The 24,885-nt window shown below is 35.8% G+C and overlaps 2 protein-coding genes and 1 long non-coding RNA gene across 6 annotated transcripts in view; 1 reads left to right on the top strand and 2 right to left on the bottom strand.

Moving 5' to 3' along the window:
* Positions 1 to 10,681, bottom strand: part of LOC138886426 (uncharacterized) — a 31,355-nt gene extending 20,674 nt beyond the window's left edge. The window contains exon 1 of the long non-coding RNA XR_011405155.1: positions 10,579 to 10,681. This is a non-coding gene — a long non-coding RNA (uncharacterized lncRNA). The remainder of the gene's footprint in view (positions 1 to 10,578) is intronic.
* A 4,659-nt stretch (positions 10,682 to 15,340) lies between these two features.
* On the bottom strand, positions 15,341 to 16,066 carry LOC104210479 (uncharacterized). Its single transcript, XM_070166965.1, has one exon. It carries the CDS (start codon positions 16,064 to 16,066, stop codon positions 15,341 to 15,343), a length of 726 nt encoding a protein of 241 aa, XP_070023066.1.
* A 1,487-nt stretch (positions 16,067 to 17,553) lies between these two features.
* Positions 17,554 to 24,132, top strand: LOC104210477 (urease accessory protein D). 4 transcript variants are annotated; one of them, XM_070168328.1, is made up of 9 exons: positions 17,554 to 17,743; positions 17,927 to 17,992; positions 20,282 to 20,356; positions 20,487 to 20,531; positions 21,281 to 21,514; positions 21,935 to 22,017; positions 22,178 to 22,397; positions 23,086 to 23,233; positions 23,782 to 23,970. In XM_070168328.1, the coding sequence occupies exons 1-8, from the start codon at positions 17,645 to 17,647 to the stop codon at positions 23,197 to 23,199; spliced, it is 936 nt and encodes a 311-aa protein (XP_070024429.1). In that variant the 5' UTR covers positions 17,554 to 17,644; the 3' UTR covers positions 23,200 to 23,233; positions 23,782 to 23,970. The 4 variants fall into 4 exon arrangements, with proteins under 4 accessions (XP_070024429.1, XP_070024428.1, XP_009757684.1 ...); XM_070168327.1 differs by having other exon boundaries at positions 17,555 to 17,743; positions 23,086 to 23,237; XM_009759382.2 differs by having other exon boundaries at positions 17,558 to 17,743; positions 22,178 to 22,346; positions 23,782 to 24,132.
* Positions 24,133 to 24,885: the final 753 nt, after the last annotated feature.

A 24,885-nucleotide genomic window follows, 5' to 3' on the forward strand; every position in this document is an offset into this window, starting at 1 on the left:
GTTTCCAAGTGATTTACAGAAATCTCGTTGGACACATGAGCTTCATTTAGTATCTTCATTAGGGCCCGACGATGTTCATCTGAATGGATCAGTAATGATAACAGCGAGATCTGTGCCGGTGTTTTCTTCAACTGTTCAACCACGGAGTAATCCTTCACTTTCATCTTCTTCAAGAATTTCTCAGCTTCTTCTTCTGACACAGGTTTCTTTGTTGTAGCTGGGTTGGGTCTTCTCAACTCCACTGGAGCAAAACACCGTCCTGATCGAGTTAGTCCCTGCGCTTCACAACTATCCTCCTCCACTGGTTTTCCCCTGTACATCACCACTGCCTTCTCATACTTCCAAGGCACAGCCTTGCTATCAATCATGGGCAATTGGACTACTGGCTTTATGGTGACCAGTTCCCTGCATACCCCTTTCAACACAACTGCGGGTGTGGGTGGTGTCCCTGATATTACCAATTTGGCTGGCTCCGGTTTCTTTGTTGCGGTGGACGGACTCTTTCCCAAGATCACCACTGGCTTGACACCTTCCCCTTTCAAATGTACCCCTGGTCTTCCGCCGGTCGATTCTTCTTTCGGAGCGGCCTGGATCATCATCACTGTCTGTGAGGGCTTCCTCGGCTCTCCACCCTCATACACCAACTCGATCATGTGAGCATCATGGTGTGTTGGCAATGGGTTCTGGTTGATGTTAGGTACCTCCGGCGTCTGGACCTCGATCTTGTTGGCATCAATGAGATCTTGTATTGCATGCCTCAATCTCCAACATTTTTCAATATCATGCCCCAGCATCCCTGAGCAGTACTCACAGCTTATCGATCGGTCCAAATTTTGGGGTAAGGGATTTGGCAATCTAGGCTCAACAGGATTTAATAAACCCAACTGCCTTGCCCTATGAAAGAATTACTTCCAAAAATTTAAAATAAAACAATTTTCCTTTGTGTGCAATTTTTGTTATTTTTGTGGTATTTTTGTATAATTATTTGTATTTTTATGAGTGCATGTTTATTTGTTTTAATTAATAAAAATATAAAATATATCACATTTTCATTTAGTATTTAATTAAGTTTGTTTTACAAAAAAATGAAAGTCACAAAAATAGGAATATTTTGCATTGTTAGCATTTAATGTCAAATTATGCAATTTTATTTTAATTGGTGTTTAATTGTGTATGATAATTTTTGTTAGGAGTTTAATTAGTATTTTTGGAGTTAATTTAGTTTGTAGCTCAATTTAGAATTTTAGTTTTATCAAAAAAAAAAAAAAAAGAGGGCTACAAAACGTTAATATTTGAATTGAGTCTAATATAGCTATTTTGACTATTTTACCTTATTTCGTCGCAAAAGAAAAATTACAAAAAATATATATGTAAATTTTAGCTTATGTATTTCTCATAAACTTGAAAAAATACAAAAAATAGTACCTTATTTTTTATACTTTATATAATTTCAAAATTATAAATAATGTAGTTTTATTAATGTTTTGTAGTCATTTTAAACTTAAAAAAATATAGAAATAGTACTTTATATTTTTATCGTTGTATAATTTCGAAAATTACAAAAAAAAAGAGTTATTAACGTTTTGTAGCCATTTTAATCTTGAAAAATACAAAAAATAATACTTTATATTTTATCTTTATATAAAAACGAAAATGACAAAAAAAGTTTTATTTATGCTTTGTAGCTATTTTAATCTTGAAAAAATACTAAAAAAAAGAAGAAAGAAATAGTTTTGTTTTAAAAGTTAGTCTTATTTTTGTAGTTATTTTGCTTGCATAAGATTAATTGAATAACATCGTATTTTATTCTCGGGTCCGGGCAAAAGAATAATATTTGGATTCAAACTACCCGTTTTTAGGCCTAATTTTCGGACTTAGCCCATAATAATCCGAGCCCACCACACGTGGAGGACACGCGTGAGGAACACGGACGGAACACCATACACGGGGAACCCCACCGCGCATGGGGGATACATGTCTTGGACCCCTACACACGTGGGGTCCATGTCCTTTGAACAAGGACAAAACACATGGGGGAGGAAAATTTTAAAAGGCTGAAATTTTTTAAAAGGGGGGGACAGAACGTGAAAAGAAGGGGGGGATTTGAAAAATGAAAAATAAAAAAAAACTTTTAAAAAGGATAAAAGGTGAAAAAGTTTGAAAAGGGGGGGACAAAACGTGAAGAGAGGGGGGGGATTGAGAAATTTTAGAAGAAAAGTTTGAAAAAGCAAAAACTTTTGGAAGGAGAAGAGGGCTGAAAATTTTTGGAAAAAAGAGAGGAGAGAGAACGTGAAAGAAAGGGAGAAATACTTTTAAAATCAAAAAATGGGAAGGACTGTGGACCTTTTTCTTCGTTTGAAATGAAGAAAAAAAGGAAACAGTCCAGGACTTCTGGAGGGGGCCATTGCTTTTTCTTCTTTCTGTCCAAACGATCTCGCCACTTGCTTCCTCATCGTCAACCCCCTCAAAACCTCTCCATAACCAGCCCGAACTCCCACCGTCGAACCTCCATAGCTGTCGGACAGAGAAAGCAACGGACACCAAACCATTCGTGCGTTGCTTCTGCTGCTGCCTCGTCAACCGGGAACAGCCACAACAACAACCTTCTCCCTCGTTTCCCGTCGTCAATACCACCCCAAGCAATGACCATGACTGCCTGAAACCGGCGACCACCCTCGTCCCTCCATGCTAATCCACCACAGTCCGTTCGACCTCCAATAGTTCAAATCCGAGTTTCGACTTGGGTTCGTTCAAGTTTCAGATTTTTTTAAGATTATTTAGTTCATTTGATCTACTTTTCTGTTATGGTTTTTGGTTCTAAGTGTTGTTTGTAATCTCGTTCTGTTCATTTTATTTTTCGGATTATTGATTCTTTGTTTAAAGTGTTATTTTGTAATTTTGTCTTGTTCATTAGCTCTCCTTCTTCTTCAAGACCTTTTATTTGGTCAAGGTTTTTCTTCTGTTTGTTTGAGTGTGCGTTATAAGCTACATTCGATTTGAACAACTTCGTCGAATAGTTAGTTTATGACTGCTTTGTTTGGACAAATACAACATGAATCACTTCGTTGGTCTGTTTTGATGCTTGAATCATTTGTGTGAATTTGACTTAAGGATTGGTTGTAGCTGTGTAGTGATTTGGTGTAGTTGTAAATCAGAGAGGTTTAAATACAGATTGCTAAGAGTGAGGGCAAGACAATAATAATAGGGAATTTTCAGGGGTATTTTTGGGTGTTAAAAGATTAAAATGTTTAGTGTTAGTAGTCTGCCAGTTGAATATTCAGTGTATAATTAAAATTAATGAAATATTTAATGAAAAGGGAATTAGTAGTGCAGAATACACCTTGTCTGGTATCTTTAAAGGTGGAAAAATCAAAAAATAAGCATGGGATTAATGATAAAAGTGTATAGATGCACATGGGAGAGAATATACAGGCTGAAAGTGAAAAACTTTGAATAAATAATGTTTAGTTCTAGCCTATAAATAGGAGGAGTTGATATAGAGATAGAGGACTGGAAATTTAGAGAAGAAAAATTTTCAGAACTTAAAAGGGAGAAATAGGCTAATTTTTCAGAACTAAAAATCAGTCTTTGAGAGTTTAAAACTGAAAGTGAGGGCCTTTTCTTTACTACTGAAATCAGAACTTTGTTACTGCCTCTGTGGATTGCGTTTAGTGCTACTGATTTTCAGTCAGGCTTTCCGGGGTTATTTCAGTTTGGTTCTGACCATTGTTACATTGGTTATTGTTGGTTTTGTTGCTGTTATTTGTTGTGGGATTCTGTTGCTGTGCTACTGCTATACATTGTTGCTCCTGACCTCTTTTCTCTCTTATTGTAATTCGAATTCCAGGTACACATTCGAATCTTGTAGTGATAAAGCTTTGAAGTTGAAATACAGCAATAAAATCCAACCGTTTCAATAAAATAGATAGTAGACAATTTGGTCTATTTAGTTTTTCTTTGTGAACTGTTTTTTTTTTTTTGTATAATTGGACTGAAAAGAGAAGGAATTGTATAAAGGGTCATGCGCTGATATAACATGAACCTTTCAATTTTGTTAGATTAATGAGGTAAATCATGATAAGTAGCATATCTCTAGTTAGTTGTTTATTTTCATGCATATATTCAAGTAGTCCACAAACGAGATAAAGTACTTAGTCAAAACCCGATTAGTATTTCGTTTAGATGGTTAAAACTAATTTCCATTAATCCTCTTAAGTGATTATACTCTCATCAGTATTGGCATTAATTCATGTTACAAATAATCTCACATAGATAGATTGTGGACTTGATAAAAAATGTAAATGTAAGGTGGGTAGGTAGTGTCAACATTATAGTTCCAATAATAATAAAAAAAAAATAAAAATAAAGGCCGTAGTCGATAATTTTATGTATTAATAACTAAGTATACTTACACTAATGTAGAGTAGTTTCAATAAGCATTTAGTATAGTTAAATTGCGAATACATTAGGGTTAATGAATTAGTCTATAGCTTCGATCATTTAGTTAACCTCACCACAGTTAAAAATGGCTAATTGTAGTAACGTTAGTCAATCTTGTACGTTTTTTTATATGCATAATTCCATTTTTAGTAATATTAGCTTATGGAATATGTTGTAATCTATTTTACAAGTTCAAGTACAATTTTCGTTAGCATCTGTTGTAATCTATTAATTAAATAAGTTACGGTTTTTTTTAGCATGTAATTAACCAGGATTTTTCTTTATTTAGAGACAAATAAAAAGAGAAATGTAGTTACTTTCCTTTTTTTAAAAAAAATAAAAAATAAAAAAAATAAATGAGACGAGCTTCGTCAAATAAAAACAATAATAAAAAAATTGCAGGACCCTCAGTAAAGGTTTAAGAAATTTTTTAGAAGTCGGGAAGGGCCGTTTAGCGAATTTCACGGCCCTCCCAAAAGATAATAACGCGCTAGAATCTTTAGGCGCGACTTTAGTAAATTACATTCCTAAATATGGGTGGGCATTTTATGCGGCCCGAATCCAAATCCTAAAATGTTGAATAGAGTGTGTCTAAGATTGCGGGTTCATCTGATGCGGCGCAATACGAAAACATACTTTAAACGGCGTTCACTCTCTCGAATAAATATGTATATGTAAAAGCAGTAAAAAGTAGAATCAGCACATAGGTTATTCATGTAAAAAATCCGATAATAGCTAAATGCAACAGTTGAGCGACCGTGCTAGAACCACGAAATTCGGGAATGTCTAACACCTTCTCCCGGGTTAACAGAATTCCTTATCCGGATTTCTGGTTCACGGACTGTTAAACAGAGTCATTCTTTTCCTCGATTCGGGATTAAATTGGTGACTTGGGACACCCTAAATCTCCCAAGTTGCGACTCTGAAATAAATAAACAAATCCGTTTCGATTATCCTCTAATTGGAAAAACTCCTTCACCCCTTTGCGGGGGCGGAAAAAGGAGGTGTGACGGCTCTGGCGACTCTGCTGGGGAGTGAACCCAGAATCTCTGGTTCAGGGTTCAGAATTCGAGCTTGGAATAATTGTTGTATTCAGCTTTATCAGATTTTGTTACATGATATGTGCATACTGTGCTAACTAACTGCTTTTACAACTTTGATATTTTGTGAACTGTATATAAACTGTGCCGAAACTCATCTCCTCTTTGAGTCTTCTGAATTGTGAAGAAGGGTGTACGGTGTACGACTTCTTTTCTGTCTAGTGTCAAGTCCCAATTTAGAACGAGGTTTGGATAAGTCGCAAAGCCGGTGAAGCTTCTGTATTCCCGGACTGTCGCCTCCTCCTCGGCTCGAGTTGTCCGCTCGGGTAAGCCAGGTCTAGAACAAACACCAAGGTTTTGAACCTAGAATAACTCAGCCTCATGCCAGATCCCTAGTAGGAACGCTTGTTTGCTTCATGTGCATTTTGACTTAGGGGACTCAACACAGGGGTTGGGTCCGTCTAGGGCTAGCAACCTGAAACGGAAAGACCATCCGGATGCATCCTAATTGTTTTCTGTGCATTTATTTGCTCTGGCCTGGATGTTGACGGGTTTTTTGAATTTCGGGAATGTTAGAAAATTAAGAAAAAGAGAAAAATAGCAGTTGGAGAGTTAAATAATGGTTTTGAAAAGAAAAAAAACAATGCCCAAGTACTGTCAGAACTCTGGAAAAAAAAAGTTTTATTTTTGGTTTGTTTTACTAAAAAAAAAAAAAAGAGCGAAAAAAAAGAAAGAAAAAGGGTTGTTTTTTTTTGTTCGAAAAATAGGCTGTTATATTGTTTGTTAAAAAAAAGAAGATTTTTTTTTGGAAAATAGGTTGTCTGTTGAAAAAAAAAAGAAGAAAAAGGGGTCTTGTTTTAAAAAGTAGTTTTTTTTATATTTTTGCTTATGAAATGTCAAAAATAAAAATGAAAAAAGAATCCTATTTTTAAAATAGTGCGGTTAATTCGCCCGAACTACGCTGGTTTGATTCTCACCGGATGTGAGATACGTAGGCAACCTTCATCGGGTCCAACCCCACCTTTTGCTAAAATATCCATAAACAAATAAATAATAAAAAAAAACATGTCAAAATTTTAATTCTGTCATAAAGAAGTTGGGTGACGTTGTTTTGTCAAAACATAGCCGAATGTTCCTGAAAGGGACGCCGGAAGGCTGACTTTGCATAAACAGCCACCTTTGGGTCATTTTTTAAGATTTGGTCCAGTTGACCCACACAGCCTTAAAAATCTTCGTCCTCGAGACGTTGAAAGGCCGTGTTTGCAATATTGAGTTTTCTAATTTGAAAAACGATAAAAAGAGTCATAAATAAGTCAGGTGATGTTGTTTTGTCATAAATAGCCGAATGTTCCCGAAAAGGACGCCGGAAGGCTGACTTTGCATAAACAGCCACCTCTTGGGTCATTCTTTTTAAGATTTGGTCGAGTTGACCCACACAATTGTTCTAATATATTATTGCTACGTTAAGTGTAGTCAATAATCTGATATGCAATCGAAAGTCGAGACGTATTAGTCTACAACATAAGAAAGTTTACATTGAACTTTCGTGACAATGAAACGGGTTTTGAAGTATTTGAAGTATACTCCAAATTATGCTTTGCACTACAATAAATATCTCTCGATAATAGAGGGGTATAGTGATGCAAATTAGATCACCGGTTCAACCAATTCTAAACAGTCAGTGGATGAGCGATGTCTTGGAAATCGTTTAAACAAATGTACATTGACCGCTCTACAGTGGAGGTTGAGTTTATAGCCTTAGAGAAGGCCGGTGAAGAAGCTGAATAGCTCCGGAATTTCTTGGAAGATATTCCATTTTGACCCAAACCTTTGGCACCTATATGTATACATTGTGATAGACAAGCAACAATAGAAAGGGCTAGGAGCATTACGTATAATGGAAAAAAATTTCATATACGACGAAGACATAAAAGCAACTACTCTCTAGGGGAATTATCTTAATTGACTATGTAAAGTCAAGCGATAATGTGTCTGATCCACTTATAAAAGGCCTAACTAGAGAGGTAGTTGAAAGATCATCAAGGGGAATGTGACTATGGCCGAGGACAAGTCATTGTGGCAGTAACTCTACCTAGAAGACTGGAGATCCCAAGATCTAGGTTCAAGGAGCTCAAACAAAGTCACTAATGATGGTTCAACATTGTCAAAAAAAATTTCTTTTTGGTCCATTCTCGTGATGAGACAATGTTCAGTACCAAGGATAAAGCGTTAAGACTTTTTAATGGTTTTTAAGTTTGATACAGGGTATATCAAATAGTGTATCTACGGAATAACACATTTAGGAATCACCTATGTAAGTGTGAAGTGTAAGCCGCTTCAAGGAGAATTCTGTAAGGCCAGTTCTCTACGCACTTATGAACCATGTGGTGTTCAAGGCTGAAACGAACACAACAATGAGAACCAAAGATGGTTAAGGTTTGATTGTGTGACTTATGGTTGTCTAGGTATACACCAAAGCTCGACGGTTCAAAGATATCAATTCTACCGATTGACCGAGTATATCCGACATAAATTCACTACGGAAAGTTCAAATGAAAACCTACTTATCCAGATACGATTAATCCTTACTTGCGAATCACACTTTATTTTCATGCATGTTTTTACACATATGCTCATTCCCCATTCATGTGGAGGATTGTTGCGTTTTTTCTTTAAAGGGTGTGAATGGAAAATGGAAGAGGCATCTTTTGGATTGCACATCTCCATATCACCCTTCCTTTGTCTATAAATTTAGAGGCTTGGACTCATTTTTTAGAGATGAAAAAATCTGAATTTTTTTTCCTTGTTTTCTATATTGTTGCATTATTTTTAAATAAACATAAGTGTCAAGTGTGATTTGCTCCGTCTGTTGAGTTCACTGAAATTATGTAATTTCGATTGCCAGTATTGGAGAATAGTTATTCCGTTCTATCCTGGGAGGAATTAATCCAAAATCTTGGGCAATAGTGAGGGGATTAAATTCCTTAAGGATACACAAGCAACTTATGGACTCGAAATTAGTTTTTCTGTTTTGTTTATTAAACTAATGTTTCTATGTTTCTCTGATTTTTTGATTTTTAACACAGTAATACCTACAGGCACTTCCACATTTAAATTGATAGATCAGGATAAACAACTGATTTGCCATCAGGATATGTTACTTTTTTTTTATATCCGTGGCATCTAGGCCACAAGATATGTTACTTTAACGGGTTCAACTTCAAACTTCTTTTCACAGTGCACTGAAAACATAGTTACCATTGTGTTCAAAACAATACTGGCCTTCAGTCAAATCTGTGCCTTCATACTCTATGAAACATTCCTTGTTTTTGGTGTGATGGCTGAATGTGCACCATTAATGATGGGGGCAAAACAATAGTTTAGGTGTGCACTGAATAAACCGAGCCAAGTTCAGAGGGTTCCTATATGTTATGCTAATATTAACATGTCACAATATAGTTTCTAGTGCTACTGGCAGCAATTCCATTGCATGGTCTGAGAAACAGTCAAGTGCATATCATGAACTTAAATCAGTGGGTGCATAAGCATGTGTGTAAAGTACCACTGAGCCCACTACTCGTTTTGCGATGCGTACGAACTTAGTATAAACTATATTTTTTCTTAAATTTTTGAACTTTCAACATAGAAGACAGAAGTAGAAAGCAACGGATTGGAGGCGGGCGCGCTAATGGAAATTGCAAGACAACAACAAAAGAACCCAGTGTAATCCCACAAACAAGGTGTTTAAAAAAAGAGAACCCGGACCAATGCATCTACCTTTGAAAGAGGTTGTAGGAGCTACTAGAGCAAGAGCACCAGAACGAATTGAAGTGCTCCTTTCTCAATCAACTTTGTCCATTTTACCAGATTTTGTTTACTTATAATGCCAAAAGGTGGTAGGGTGAGAGATCTACTCTCAAAAGCTTATTAACCTTATGATTCATTTTTGGTAACATGCCAACGTCCAACATGTGTACTGTTGCAGGAAATTTTTTTTTTTTTTTTTTGTTCACGTAATGCAGAGATATTTTAAGGTATATTTGCACATCATCAATTAGTAAGAGTTTGCTCAAATTGTCGGTCCTAAAATCCTTTGATATTAAGATGTAATTCTCACATCAACAATGTAAGGTAAAGACATTCTATCAAGCCGCAAAAGCTAAATCCAAACATCACTCTAGCAAAGAAGGGATGTGTCTTAGTTTAGTCTCAAAGACAAAATTATTTATTATAAATGGCCTAATTTATACTTCCTATTAATTGTCGTGATTACTAAATATATCCCGTCCAAAATAGTGGAGTACATTTTAGAGAATGAAGATATAATTAATTACTTTTTTCTATTTTGCCGTAGTATTAAATGTTCTTGAAAGTAAAAATATTGATTACATAGTATAAAAAGCTTAAAAGTGAAGAGTATTGGATAAGGGTAAAGTAGTCAAAAAAGTTTTCTTATTAATAATTTCTTTAAAAACATGTAAAAGAGAAACAAAACAACTAAAATAGAGAGGAGGTAGTAATAATTTATAGAACTCAAATTCTATTTTATATTTTTCGGAGACTTTTACGTTTTTATTTACACTTCACCTCCAATTTTACGAAGGATTAAGAATCTTGTATCAGCCAATTAATAACGAGCTGTGGCTTGTACGATAGAACATCACCCGTGAGAAAAGCAGAGATTTTACCGTCGCATTCGAAAACTCCAATGATTCAACTCAGAATTTTAGAAACAAAAAAAAAAAAACTCAGAACTCAGAACATGAGCTTTGGACTTTCGAGTCTCGAAAATGTGGGTCCCAGCACCTAATAAACACACAGTTGTCATGTTTGGATTAGGGCAGAAACTACAAGAACTGGTAACCACTACTGCTAAGCACCTTTCATTCGTTCCACCTACAGTTCTTTGCAAGACTGCTCCCTTTTATCAATTTCTAGACTAGATCTAGAATCACTATATCAAATCAAACAGAAGTGCTAACACTCCATAATTACTATACTCAGCCCCCCAAAAAAACAATCAAGCATCTAAAAATATTGGAAAAGGATGAAAAAGCAATGAAATTCGGGATGCGTATGAGAAGCAATAGAGACATACCTAAGCTTGAATTCGAAGAAGGAATAGCCGGAGAAGAACACTTGTGCAGAGCAGAGAGGCAGAGAGTGGCCAGAAGGTTCGGAGAAAACACGTGAAATGTTTCCCGAAACCTAAACCCGGTTTTAGCCCTTGTTCATGTGAAAATTAGGGGCAAGGATGCCATTTCCTTCTTAAAGAAATGAAATTTTGGGTAGAGAAGTGAAGTAAGTGAAAAAGTGACAAATCCTCTCTTCCTTTATTATTTTCTTTTTATTAAGAAATGTAGTTCAAAGTAACAAAATAAAAGGAGAAAAGATAACTTTCTTATTTCATTAAGTGTTCAAATGTATTCCATCTCACATTTCATGCCTCTGTTTATACTGGTACATATGAAGGTTACAAAATGATTGTCTCAAACATGACATTAACAATTGAGATCATGGGGGAAGATCATGTGAAGGAGTTATGGAGGTGTGGAAGTTACAATCATAATGGTGATGAGTAGTGGGAGGTTATTTACATCATGGGTGAAAGTAGTGGGAGTAGTGGACATCTACATTTTCTAAAGATTTTATAACACTCCCCCTTGGATGTCCAAATAATAGATAATATGCCTCGTTAAAACCTTACTAAGAAAAAATCTCGTGGGAAAAAATCTTAGTAAAGGAAAAAGAGTACACATATCTGTAATACGCTTTATTTCCTGCCTCATTAAAAGTCTTACCAGGAAAACTCAGTGGGACAAAACCTAGGTTAAAGGAAAAAAAAGTACAGCGCATATCTTATTCCCCCTCATGAAAAATATCACTTTATTTCTCGAAGACGCCGCATTCCAATCTTCTGTCTCAACTTCTCAAATGTTAAGGTTGGTAAAGCCTTAGTGAACAGATCAGCCAAATTTTCACATGAACGAATCTGTTGAATATTAATTTCACCATTTTTTTTTAAGATCATGCGTGAAAAAGAACTTTGGTGAAATATGCTTTGTTCTATCTCCTTTGATGTATCCTCCTTTCAGTTGAGCAATATAAACAGCATTGTCTTCATATAATGTTGTTGGATTATCCTTTTTCGTAAGAAAATCACACATTTCCTGAATATGCTGAGTCATTGATCTCAACCAAACACATTCCCGACTAGCTTCATGAATGGATATTATCTCAGCATGATTTGAAGATGTAGTAGCTATTGTTTGTTTCATTGAACGTCATGATATAGATGTACCTCCATATATAGACAAATAACATGCATCAGCATAGCCAATCGTTTCTGACTTGAATTCATTAGAATAAAACAATCACATATCTATGGTTCCCCGAAGATATCTAAATATATGGTTAACACCATTCCAATGTATTCTTGTTGGGAAGAAGCTGAATCTTGCTAATAAGTTTACTGCAAAAGCAATACCTGGTCGAGTATTATTGGCAAGATACATCAGTGCCCCAATTACACTAAGATATGGAGTTTCATCACCAACGAGCTCTTCATCATTTTCTTGAGGCCGAAATGGATCTTGATTTATATCAAGCAATCTCACAACCATTGGGGTACTCAATGGATGTGCATTATCCATGTAAAATCGCTTTAAAACTTTTTCAGTGTATGTTGATTAATGGACAAAAATTCCATTTGGTACATGCTCAATTTGTAGCCCAAGACAAAATTTTGTCTTACCAAGATCTTTCATTTCAAATTCTTTCTTCAAATATTCTACAGCTTTTGGAAGCTCTTTAGAAGTGCCAATGATATTCAAGTCATAAACATACACAACTATGATGACAAATTCATATCCAGGCCTCTTAATAAAGACACAAGGGCAAATAGGGTCATTTTTATATCCTTCCTTTAGCAAATACTCGCTAAGGCAATTGTACCACATCCTCCCTGATTGCTTCAATTCGTATAAGGATTTCTGAAACTTTATTGAACAAGTTTCTCTTGAACCTTTATGTGCTTCGGGAACTTTAAATCCTTCAGGAATTTTCATAAAAATTTCATTGTCCAGTGAGCCATATAAGTAGGTTGTGACAACATCCATCAACCGCATATCAAGCTTTTCATGGACTTCTAGATTTATTAAATACCTGAAGGTAATCGCATCTACCACAGGAGAATATGTCTTCATATAATCAATGTCAGGCCTTTGCGAAAACCCTTGTGCCACAAGTCGTGCTTTATATCTTACGACTTCACCTTTCTCATTTCATTTTCGCACAAAAACCCACTTGTACCTTACTGGCTTGACACCTTCAGGCGTTCGGACTATTGGTCCGAAAACTTTACATTTTTCGAGTGAACACAATTCCGCTTGAATTGCGTTTTTTCATTTTGGCCAATCATTTCTCTGTCTACATTCATCGACAGATTTTGGCTCAAGATCCTCATCTTGTTGCATTACTTCAACTGCAACGTTATATGCAAAATTATTGTCAATAACAACATTATTTTGGTTCCATTTTTTCCCCGTAGAGACATTACTTATTGATATTTCTTCATGTTCATCATTTCCAGGTACTAGAACCTCCTGTGAGGTCTTACCAATTATTATGTCTTTATGCTCCTCTTGAGCAATTGCCTTCATGTTATGATCAATTTGATCATTTGCTCCTTTTCTTTTTCGGGGATTCTTATCCTTGGAACCGATTGGTCTACCACGTTTAAGGCATGGCCTAGACTCATTTGCATCATCATACTGTCCATCTGGGACATCAACTCGAATTGGAGCATTTACAGCTGGAATATGCAATTTAGTAACCCGTGGAAGGGTAGTAAATGCATCTGGCAATTGATTTGTAACATTTTGCATATAAATGATCTTTTAAACTTCTTGTTCACATTAATTTGTACAAGGATCCAGATGAGATAGAGATAATACGTTCCAATCTATCTCTTTTTCCAGCTGTTTATTTTCTCCTCCTAATGTTGGAAAAACTGATTCATCAAAATAACAATCAGTAAATCTGGCTGTAAACAAATCTCCTGTCATAGGCTCCAAATATTTAATAATAGAAGGAGATTCATAACCAACATATACTCTCAACCTTCTTTGGGAATCCATCTCTGTGCATTTTGATAGAGCAATTGGAACATATACCGCACATCCAAAAATTCTTAGATGAGAAATATTTGGCTCCTGACCAAAAGTCAACTGTAATGGAGAGACTTTATGATAACTGGTTGGCCTTATACGCACAAGTGCTGCTGCATGCAAAATAGCATGTCCTCACACTAAAATAGGAAAGTTTTGTCCTTATTAACAATGGTCTAGCTATTAGTTGGAGGCGTTTAATCATGATTCTGCTAGACCATTTTGAGTATGAACATGAGCAACCGGATGCTCAACTTTTATTCCAGTGGTCATACAATAATCTATAAAGGCCTGAGATGTAAATTCACCAGCATTATCAAGACGAATTATCTTAATTGCATAATCTGGAAATTGTGCTCTTAACCTTATTATTTGGGCCAACAATCTCGCAAATGCTATATTATGAGTTGACAATAAGCACACATGTGACCATCTTGTAGATGTGTCTATCAAGACCTTAAAATACTTGAATGGTCCACATGGAGGGTGTAAAGGCCCACATATATCACCCTGTATACGTTCTAGAAATGCAGGGGATCCAATCCCAACTTTAGCTGCTGATGGTTTAATAACCAATTTTCCTTGAGAACAAGCAGAACAAGAGAATTTCTTAAATTGAAGAATCTTCTTGTTCTTCAATGTGTGCCCATTTGAATTCTCTATTATTCTGCGCATCATGTTAGAACCGGGATGGCCCAACCAGTCATGCCAAATGATAAAATCATTAGAAGTAGTAAACTTTTTGTTTACTATGGCATGCGATTCAACCACACCAATGTTTGTGTGGTACAACCCAGAAGAAAATGCAGGTAATTTTCCGTACACATATTTTTTACCCGCTTTTATTGTAGTACTATAAAGGTATTCAACCTTTCCTTTGTTTGATATCTCAACATGGTAGCCATTTTGACGAAAAGCTTTGAAACTCAACAAGTTTCTTTAAGACTTACCACAATACAATGCATTATCAATAGTTAATATCGTTCCTCCAGATAGTAATAAGGCCGCTCTTCCAGAGCCCTCAATCAACTTTGTACTACCGGATATTGTATTAACATAGGCCTTTTTCATAACCAAATAAGAGAAAAAAAATTCTCTTAATATTGTATAAGTTGTAGCACTATCCAAAAGACATAAATCTTCATTACTCATCTTGGATCCAATTGAAGACTGGGGAATTTTAATTTCTTCATAAAAAAATAAAAGTATATCATGAGAAATACGAAAAAACTAACAACAACATAAGACAACTTAAGTACTACTTGAAAATAAAAATAACATTAGACGAGACAAAAACATTAAAAATAAAAATAACAACATAATTGCATTCCCCAGTAAAATGATCAAACTTTAGTTTTTATCTCCAAAGAAATCTTCAACTTTCAAATGAGTAAGATCATCGAGGCCTTGAAAATCATCATCATTCAAAACAAGATTTGTCTCGGCATTGTCATCATTTTTATTTGAAGGCCCTGCCTCAAAATTATTTTTAAAGGTCAAGTGAGACTTCACGGGGGCATTAGCAGAAGATGCTCTAACATTATTTATCTTTCTTTTGATGGAGTTTTGATAAAGCCTGACAAAATGCTCAGGTGCACGGCATACAATTTTCCAATGATCTTTCATGACACAACGGTGACAGTTACCGCTTTTGCCTCTTGAAGGATTGTTTTGAGAACCCATATTGTTCTCTCATTTGCCATGACCACCACAATGACGACTATTATATCGTCTCTTATCATTGTCATGCCCACGTACATTCATATGTCCATGATTATTATTCTGTCTTTTTCCAGACTTATCATGTCTAGCTGCCATATTCGCTTCAGGAAACGGAGATGACTCTGTGGGACAGGCTTCATGATTTTTCAGCAAAAGGGTATTATGTTGCTCCGCCACCAGAAGGCATGAGATCAATTCAGAATACTTTTTAAAATCCCTTTCACGGTATTGTTGTTGTAATACCATATTTAAGGCATGAAAAGTCGTAAGAGTCTTTTCCAACAAATTCTCATCATTCATAATATCCTCACATAATTTCAATTGGGAAGTTATTCGAAATACAACAGAGTTATACTCACTTATGGTCTTAAAATCTTGCAACCATAAGTGCATCCACTCATATCGAGTCCTTGGCAATACCGTAACCTTAAGGTGATCATACCTTTCCTTCAAGCCAATCCATAATTCAAGTGGATCTTTCACTTTCAAATATTCAACCTTCAAACCTTCATCCAAATGATGACGAAGGAAAATCATGGTCTTCGCTTTGTCTTGGCTTGATGCCTCATTACCCCGAGTAGTGGTGTTACCAAGGCCTTTAGCGGCTAAGTGAATCTCAGCATCGAGAACCCATGATAGGTAATTCTTTCCAGAAATGTCAAGTGCCACAAACTCAAGCTTTGACAAATTCGACATAGTGAAAACTATCAAAGATGATAAATAATTAGAAATCATTAGGATAATAGCGTAAAGAATCTTAAAAATTGACATAATATCAAATTTGTGATCTATATACACTAAAGTGATAATTCTATAGAAAAGAATACTATTTGTTTCTTCAAATTATTCGTATATCTTTAATATTAACTAGAACAAAAATGTCTTCTAACTTTAACACAATTTCAAATGTCGAACAACGTAAAATAAGTATTCTTCTCTCAATTAATTCTATTAACATGAAAATTAGCAACTTTCACATGACAATCATACAAATAACTTAAAATAAAGAAACATAGAATTTTTTATTTTTACATATACCTAAAGATGTGAGAAATTATAAAATTGAATATTAAAGACACTAATCATGAAATCAAAATATACAATGAAGAAAACAAAATGAACAAATATACCTGAACAACGAAAAGAGCCCAGCTTCGTGCTGATAATGTATTAAGAAATGTAGCTCAAAGTAACAATATAAAACAAGAAGATAAGTAGAACAAGAGAAGAAGAGATAATTTTCTTATTTCATCAAGTGTGTTCCATCTCACATTTCATGCCTGTATTTATTCTATTACATATGAAAGTTACAAAATGATTGTCTTAAATATGACATTAACAATTGAGATCATAGGGGAAGATCATGGGGAGGAGTTATGAAAGTGTGTGAGTTGCAATCATAATAATGATGAGTAGTGGAGGTTATTTACATCATGGGTGAAAGTAGTGGGAGTAATGAACATCCACATTTACTAAAGATTTTATAACACTTTTTTCTTTTGTGGATTAGATAGGAAGGGTCGAATTAACATTTTTTTGTACTATTTAAACTATATCTATGTTTTTGGGTTTTCATGTAAATTATATATATCATCAGTTAATTATCAACTACACATCAATAACATATTTGATTTTGGTCAGTTATGTCAATTGTCTATATTAATTAATTATCAATTACATATCAATAACATATTTGATTTAGGTCGGTTATGTCAATTGTTGATATAGATTCATAATTATTAAGATTCATTTAATTATAATCATTTGCTGTTGTTTTTTTGAGCCGAGGGTCTCCTGGAAACAACCTCTCTACCCTTTGGGATAGGGGTAAGGTCTGCGTACATATTACCCTCCCCAGACCCCACTTGTGGGATTATACTGGGTCGTTGTTGTTGTTGTTGTTGTTAATTATAATCATTAATAATTTATCTTTAAATTAAATTGAGATAGCAAAATCTTACACTTCTCTCTACGAGAATGATAACTTAATTCCAACTAGTTGTTATAGCTAATAAAGATTTTTTTGGTTCCATTTTGTTCACTTCCTTCCTAAATTTGGAAAGAGTTCATGTGATTTAAAATTTCTCTCATTTACTAGGATTGCACCTACAACACGTGTATTTGAATAGAAAAATGTGTGTGTGTGTGTGGGGGGGGGGGGGGGGGTTTGAACTGGAAATATATAAAAATATCAATCATTTGCTTTCCTTTTCCTTAATCCTAACACCCAATGCTCCAACTTTGAGTTGAAGTTTAGCAGCGTTGGAAAGAAAGATGGAAAGAGGGAAGGTAATAGTGGAAAAAGTAGGAGGAAAATCAACAGTTACAAAGTGCTTCTCAAAGTATCCCCTCAAATTCATCATCCCCAGAAAGGTCTGTTAATCCTTCAAGACCTTCTGGGATTATTATAATTCGGCATAATTTCCCAAATTTTTGATATTTACTGGAAATGCACCTATGTAAATCAATTGCACTATACCTGCAATTACATTGTTTCTTCTGCCATTGGAAGTGATAATTTTGATTTGTTTTTCTCAATTTCATGGTTCGTGTTAGGTGGGTTCTTCTGAAACAGATGCTGTTTGGATTTACACCATCACTTACGGTGGAGGAATTGTCTCTGTAAGTCATCTGCTCCCCAACTCCCCCCCCCAACACCCCAGTCCCCAGAACCCAGGACTGGAAGTTTGTTCTTAGGAAATTGTGGCTGTAAAAAAAAAAAAGATTTTCTTACTAGCATTATGGTGGTTCACTTTCAGGGTTTTATTTTGTTGAAGACATAAATACAACAACAATAACATACCCAGTAAAATCCCACTAGTAGGGTCTGGGGAGGGTAGGATATACCTTACCCCTACCCCGGAAGGGTAGAGAGGCTGTTTCTGAGAGACCCTCGGCTCAACAGGAGATATAATAAATTCAAAAAGACACGAAAGGAGAGATAGGTAACAACAAAAAAGCAAGAGAAGTGATAATAATATCTTAAAATAGACCAAATAGGTGAAAGGGAGTGCAATAATAAAATCATATGCAAAATAACAAAATAGTGCGAACATAACATATACCGCTAGCAGACCTAGGCATAACTCTATCAGACTACCCTGTACAAAGAGGGAAAAACTATGAACTACCCCTAGCCTACAACCCTAATGCTCGACCTTCACGCTTTCCTATCAAGAGCCATGTCCTCGGAAATCTCGAGTCGCGCCATGTCTTGCCTGATCACCTCTCCCCAATTCTTCTTAGGACGCCCTCTACCTCTTCTCGTACCTTCCAAAGTCAACTGCTCGCACCTCCTAACCGGGGAATCTATGGTTCTCCTCCGCACGTGTCCAAACCACCTAAGCCTCGCTTCCCGCATCTTGTCGTCCATAGGAGCAACGTCCACCTTCTCCCTAATAACTTCATTCCTTATCTTATCCAATTTAGTATGCCCGCACATCCATCTCAACATCCTCATCTCGGCTACATTCATCTTCTGGATATGTGAATTCTTAACTGGCCAACACTCAGCCCTATATAACATAGCCGGCCTAACCACCGCTCTGTAGAACTTACCTTTGAATTTCAATGGTACTCTCTTGTCACATAGGACTCCAGATGCTAACCGCCATTTCATCCACCCCACCCCAATGCGGTGCGTGACATCCTCGTCGATCTCCCCATCACCCTGGATAATAGACCCTAGGTACTTGAAACTTTCTCTTTTGGGGATGACTTGTGAGTCGAGCCTCACCACCCACATTAAATTAAATTAAATTCGTCGTTGAAGACATAAATAAATAAATTAAATTGTGCCCTCTTAAACACCTTAAGCTTTTAGATGAAATAATCACACATTTCACCATTGTATCATAGCAGACAAAGATCCTTAGCTAGAGTCTTGATAAGAATGGACCTTGGGCCTAACTCAACCCCAAAAGCTAGCCTGTGAGGTGAGGATTGCCTAAGACCATATAAGGAGACCAAGATACCCATAACCCACCGATGTGGGACATAACTCAACACTCCCCTCACGCCCAGGCCTGCAACTGGAGCGTGGACAATATAAACGGGGGCCCAACATATGTAACAATAAACTGGGATGGGCTTGACTCTGATACCATGATAAGAATGGACATTGGGCCTAACTCAACCCCAAAAGCTAGTTTGTGAGGTGAGGATTGCCTAAGACCATATAAGGAGACCAAGATACCCATAACCCACCGATGCGGGACACAATGGTGACAAAGTGCATCAACGTGAGTTGGAGACAGGTGCTTCAACAAAATTGGGTGTTGGTGACAAAGTGCATCAACGTGAGTTGGTGACAGGTGCTTCAACAAAAATTGAGTGTTGGTGACAAAATGCATCAACATGAGTTGGGGAGAGGTGTTTCAACAAATTGCGGGATGGAGACATCTGCTTCATCAAAAGTGAGAGTCGAAGAGAAGTGCTCCAACATAACTGCACAATGAACAAGTCAGACGTATACAACTTTGAATTACGGGAGAATGTTGGAAAACTAATTCAAAATTGTAGTAGGAAACTTTAGTTATTTAGGATTTGATTTATTTAATTCATGTCTAAATATGATTTGTTGTTAGAATAAATATAGGAATAGGCTTTCATGTTTCTAATTGAAATAGGTTTCATACTATTATAAATAAGGGTATTGATAACTTATTTTATGTGTGGAGGAAATAAAGAATTGTAGAATAAAATATTTTCCTTCAAGTCTCGACTCCATCTACTATCAAAAAGAATTCTCACGTGCGTTGGCTGAAGAAAATAATCAGGCTTGTACATGAGGGAATTGTATGATATCTCTAACAACTTAAGCTTTTTGATGAGATAATCACACATTTCAATAATATTTATTCTGTGTATATGGTTAAAGCTAATGTAACATTGGTATGTGTTTGCTTCTAGGGAGATTCTATAGCATGTGATATTACAGTGGGAGATGGTTGCACCACTGTTTTGACCACTCAAGCTTCTACTAAGGTTAAAGGCTTTGGAAGTTTGATTATTTGTAAATAGATAGGTTGATTACTTCTTCATGCATAAATGTTCTTAGCATGGCGCTTCGGAGCTTCTTACACGTTTTATTGATATAGTAAAATTTCTGCTGCAGGTGTACAAAGCCGTGGGATCGAAGAGCTCTGAACAAGTGTTGGAGGTAATGCAATTATGAGGAAATGTGTTATAAATTGTTCTTCTTTGTGTGTTTTATAGGTTTAGATCTTCTTAGTGCATTGTAGATTGATTCCAAAAGTTTGGTCCTTGTCTACGGCAAGAAATTCTAATATCTACTGAATGCATACAAACAAAAAATCAGGTCTTAGTAACAAAATTATTTTATTGAACTTGATGATGCAGAATCAGTACACGAATGATAAGTTTTGGAGAGATAGCTGAAGGAGAAGAAAAAGGAAAAGAAAGGGAAAAATGAGAACGATTAGGTTGAAATTGTGTGATAGTGGAGAGTTTGAAAGATTTTGTGTTAGTTAATAGGGAAACATCACGAGATGATAGATTGTTTTGGGTAACTTTCTATAGTTAAACTTATAAATGAAAAGACATGAAAAAAGGATACATAACAGCTTCCACTTCTAAATACAGCCATAAGAAAAGGACACTATAGTGTGATCGTTGGCTCTAAATTATATAATAAGGTATCCATCTGACATTCTTCAACGCCAGTTCCAATTGATTAGGAACAAGACAGAGGATATATAGCTTAAATTCTCTTTTTTGGTTAACGGATGACCGATAATGAGGCTTATTGGAGAACATCTAGCAAGTTCTAAAGAGCATATCATTATCTTCTTTTGGTTATTTGTTCTTTTCTTTGGGCTCATTTTAACTGTCTCGTTTGATGCCTAGCTAGAACTCTTAGTAAAAGTGGCTGTTTATGCCATGCAGTAGGCAAGAGTAGGAAGCAATGCCTTTTTGGCTGTAATTCCAGATCCAGTCACCTGTTTCTCCACAGCAAAATATTCTCAGAGGCAAGTGTTCAAAGTTGTCTCAGACTCAAGCTTGCTTCTTGTCGACTGGATAACTAGTGGCCGTCATGAAAGAGGAGAAAAATGGGACTTTGATCTTTATAAGAGCACGAATCACATCTTTCATAATGGTGATGAGCCTTTATTTCTTGATACAGTAAGGTTCTTCCTTTTATAAGTAAGGTTCTTCCTTTTATCAGTCCGGAATTTTTTACTTAATGTATTGCAAGTAGCATAAATTCTTTAATAAAGTAAAACTGTATCAGCTGTTTTTCAGTCTGCTCTTTCCGTAGCAAGACATCTGGATGATAGTCACATAAGTATGAGTTTCTCCTTCAGGCTATTTGAAATTTAAAAATACTTTGCGGTTTTTGCCTTAAACCTGTCAAGCAATTCTTTTATTGCCTGCATGTCAAATTAAGAGTTTATTGTTGTTTTTTCTCTTTAACTTGACTCCTCTCTTGCATAACTTGCTCTGACTAGCAATATTAACATGATCTGGATATTCAGAGTGACTCGTGAAGATCATGATTTTTCGTTGTAAGCTGCAGCCGCTTACTGTTTTACCTTTAATCAGGTATTCTTAGAACAAGGAACACATGCAGGTATTGCTGAACGTATGCAGGACTATCAAGTGATTGCAATGGTGATACTATTGGGGTATGTATAGGTTACTCACCGTGTACTTAAAAAATCTTTACTCCCCTGTTGTCATTCTTTTTCCTGTTTCTTATGCAATTTTTAAGTCCGCATTTCTCTTTCTTGAATGAAAAGGAAGGAAGTTGCATAGACCTATCCATTTTTTGTTGCTTGTTTGCAGGCCAAAGTTGAAGCTTATTCAAAACCAAATCCAGGAAGATGTAAAGAAAATAATGTCTCAGAGTTTACACATGCCTATAATTGGTTCAAGACAGTACAGTAATAGACATACTGATCACTGCTTGACCAAACCAAGTTTTGTTGCTTCCTGCAGCATATTTGGTCCAAAGGTATCACCCACCGACACCTACTCCATTTCTCTAGTTGCCTGTGAATTTCAGGTACTAGTGTTTGAGCATATCCAGTTGGTCTTTTAGCAGATAAGACCAATCCTTTTTTTTCCAATTAATGTAGCATACTTAATACGTTTTAAGCAGATGTCATTTCTATCTGCTAATTGCTTTAAGAACAAAATCAACCCCAGGACGTTTCAATTCGGGTTGTGCAAGTGTTGCTTTCTTTTTCTCTTTTTTTTTCCCTCACTTTTTGGCCCCTCTCCAAGTTGGTCTCCAGACTTCAAAATACCCGCCCTATTTAAATTTAATTGCTACTCCATTATTTTCTGTAGGGAACATAAAATATTAAGTTTCTCACTTCTCACAATTTTGTTGTACTGAGCTGTAATAGTCACAAAATATGATACTGATAATAGTACCATCACCTAACTTTTATATCCGTTAGGCATCCTGTTAGGAATTTTTTTCTACTGCATTTTATTTCATTTCATAATTCCTTTAACAAAGTGCTGTGGCATTTGATGAAAATATTGTTTACTACTGTCTAAGAAGTAAATTTTTTTGGGGAACAGTACTATAATCCAAACTTGCTCTTCTCATGCTGTAAATTTTGCCGAAAATGAAATTCATGTGACCATTTTAAAGTGCCACCAGAATTCACTTCCATGCTATGCTAAAGAACCACATAAAGATGGCATGTTACATTCCCTTCATAAGAGATTTTCACTTGCAGGGAATAGGTGTTGTTACTCGAATTGCTGCCATGACAACTGAATCAGTTTACAATTTTCTGCAACATCAGTTGTCCAGTATGGAGCCACTACTTGGTGTCAAGCCATATTCTTAAGCAAGTCGATAAACATTTTCCTGTCAAATACCATGTAGGTAATGTTTGTTCTATCAACCCTTTCCGTTTTTGTCAATATTCAATAGCCAGTTGCCCATTTTGTTTGTAATCATCTGCAGAGAGTTGATTGGATGTATAGTTGTTTTGCATCCAGATTGACAACCAGCACTACTGTTCTGGTCATGTTTTTGTGCTTTATGGGGAAATAAAAATGGTATAGGATGCATGAAACTAACCCGGGTCCTCAATATTCTTGAAAATGCAATTTGTCAACTGCCATTCTTTTTGCCGTTTTGCATAATTAGCCAACATGGAAATAATGGCAAGTCTTCTTTTATTTGGAACTAGTTGAAAGGAAATTGTGTACTAAAGTTGTTCTTGAGTGCAATAACAAATTCTTTGGAGCTAAATCAGGAGAAGATCTTTTTTCTTTTTTCTACTGTTGGTTGGTTAAAATTACTGTACTTTTGTTTTAGTTCCTTTTATCTCACTGGGCTTTGACATGTATTATAGTGTCTAAATGTTCACTAGCAGGATCATCCTAATTGCAGGTTTGAATAACTTTTCTTTTTTTAATATCAGGAGGAAAAAGTTCACACTGTAAACTGTCTCTGGCTAAGAATGCCGCGGATGGATCACTAGCTTTTGAACATCGGACAACCATTAAGGTGATTACTGTCATCAAGATGGAGACTAACAGTACCAGCTCAAGAGCGTTTAAATCGTATAATTAAAACTCTATTGTTTCAATCTTTCACCATGCCATCCAAATATGCTAGAATGTAACAGTGGAATCAACCTGCTTTTGAGCTCTTTCTAATCGGTGACGAATGCTTTTTCGAGACAGCTTTAAATGCAGTCCACACTTCTCCAGACCTCTCTATATTTACCAATTTATATCTCTACTAAAAATGCGAGTACTTTCATTAAGTAGTTCATGGTTTTCCTAACTATTTTAAGTTACTATCCATTTATTCTTGGTAAAATCTTCCATTATTTCATGATTTTCTACCCTTGCTAGGTAACTTAACTTACATTGTATGACATTTGTATGAGTTGCCTCATTGGATATCTGCATGATGTGTGGCTAATTAAGCAAAAAGTGTACAACTGATGGGTTAAGTCTTCTTTTTTTGGGGTTAATGAAGATAATATACAGTATTAACTATCTGATATTACAAGACGAGGAAATTTACAGCTACAGGTAGTATCAAGAAAGTTAAATATGAAAGGAGTTATAGCAAAATGGAGAGGACTATAATACGGGCGAAACTTCGCGTCCATCTGCTACCTATGGCTTCCCTGATGAAGTTACTTTTAGTATACTGCGAATATGTGTGGGTATATATTGGTAGTTTCTCATTTTCAATGAGCTTGATTACTACATGCGAGTCCACTGTAATCTTCAATGGCGTGAAATGTTTTTCCTTTACAGTCTTCAATGTTAATGCATGTAGAGCATGAAATTTCTTTAAGGAGCACGTGATCCATGCTGAATTACTATTCCTAACAACGCCTTCCACACCTCCCCTATTGTTATTTATGCAAATCTTCATCAATATTTATTTTATCGGTAGAGTACCCCTAAAGTTGGTAGTGTTTTCCAGGTGCACGCCTGAACTAATTCTTGTTCTAATTACCCCTCTTAAGTTGATATATTGACAGCCTTGAACCCCCCTACCTACG

Source organism: Nicotiana sylvestris, chromosome 2 (genome assembly GCF_000393655.2).
Source record: "Nicotiana sylvestris chromosome 2, ASM39365v2, whole genome shotgun sequence".
Classification (NCBI taxonomy): domain Eukaryota; kingdom Viridiplantae; phylum Streptophyta; class Magnoliopsida; order Solanales; family Solanaceae; genus Nicotiana; species Nicotiana sylvestris.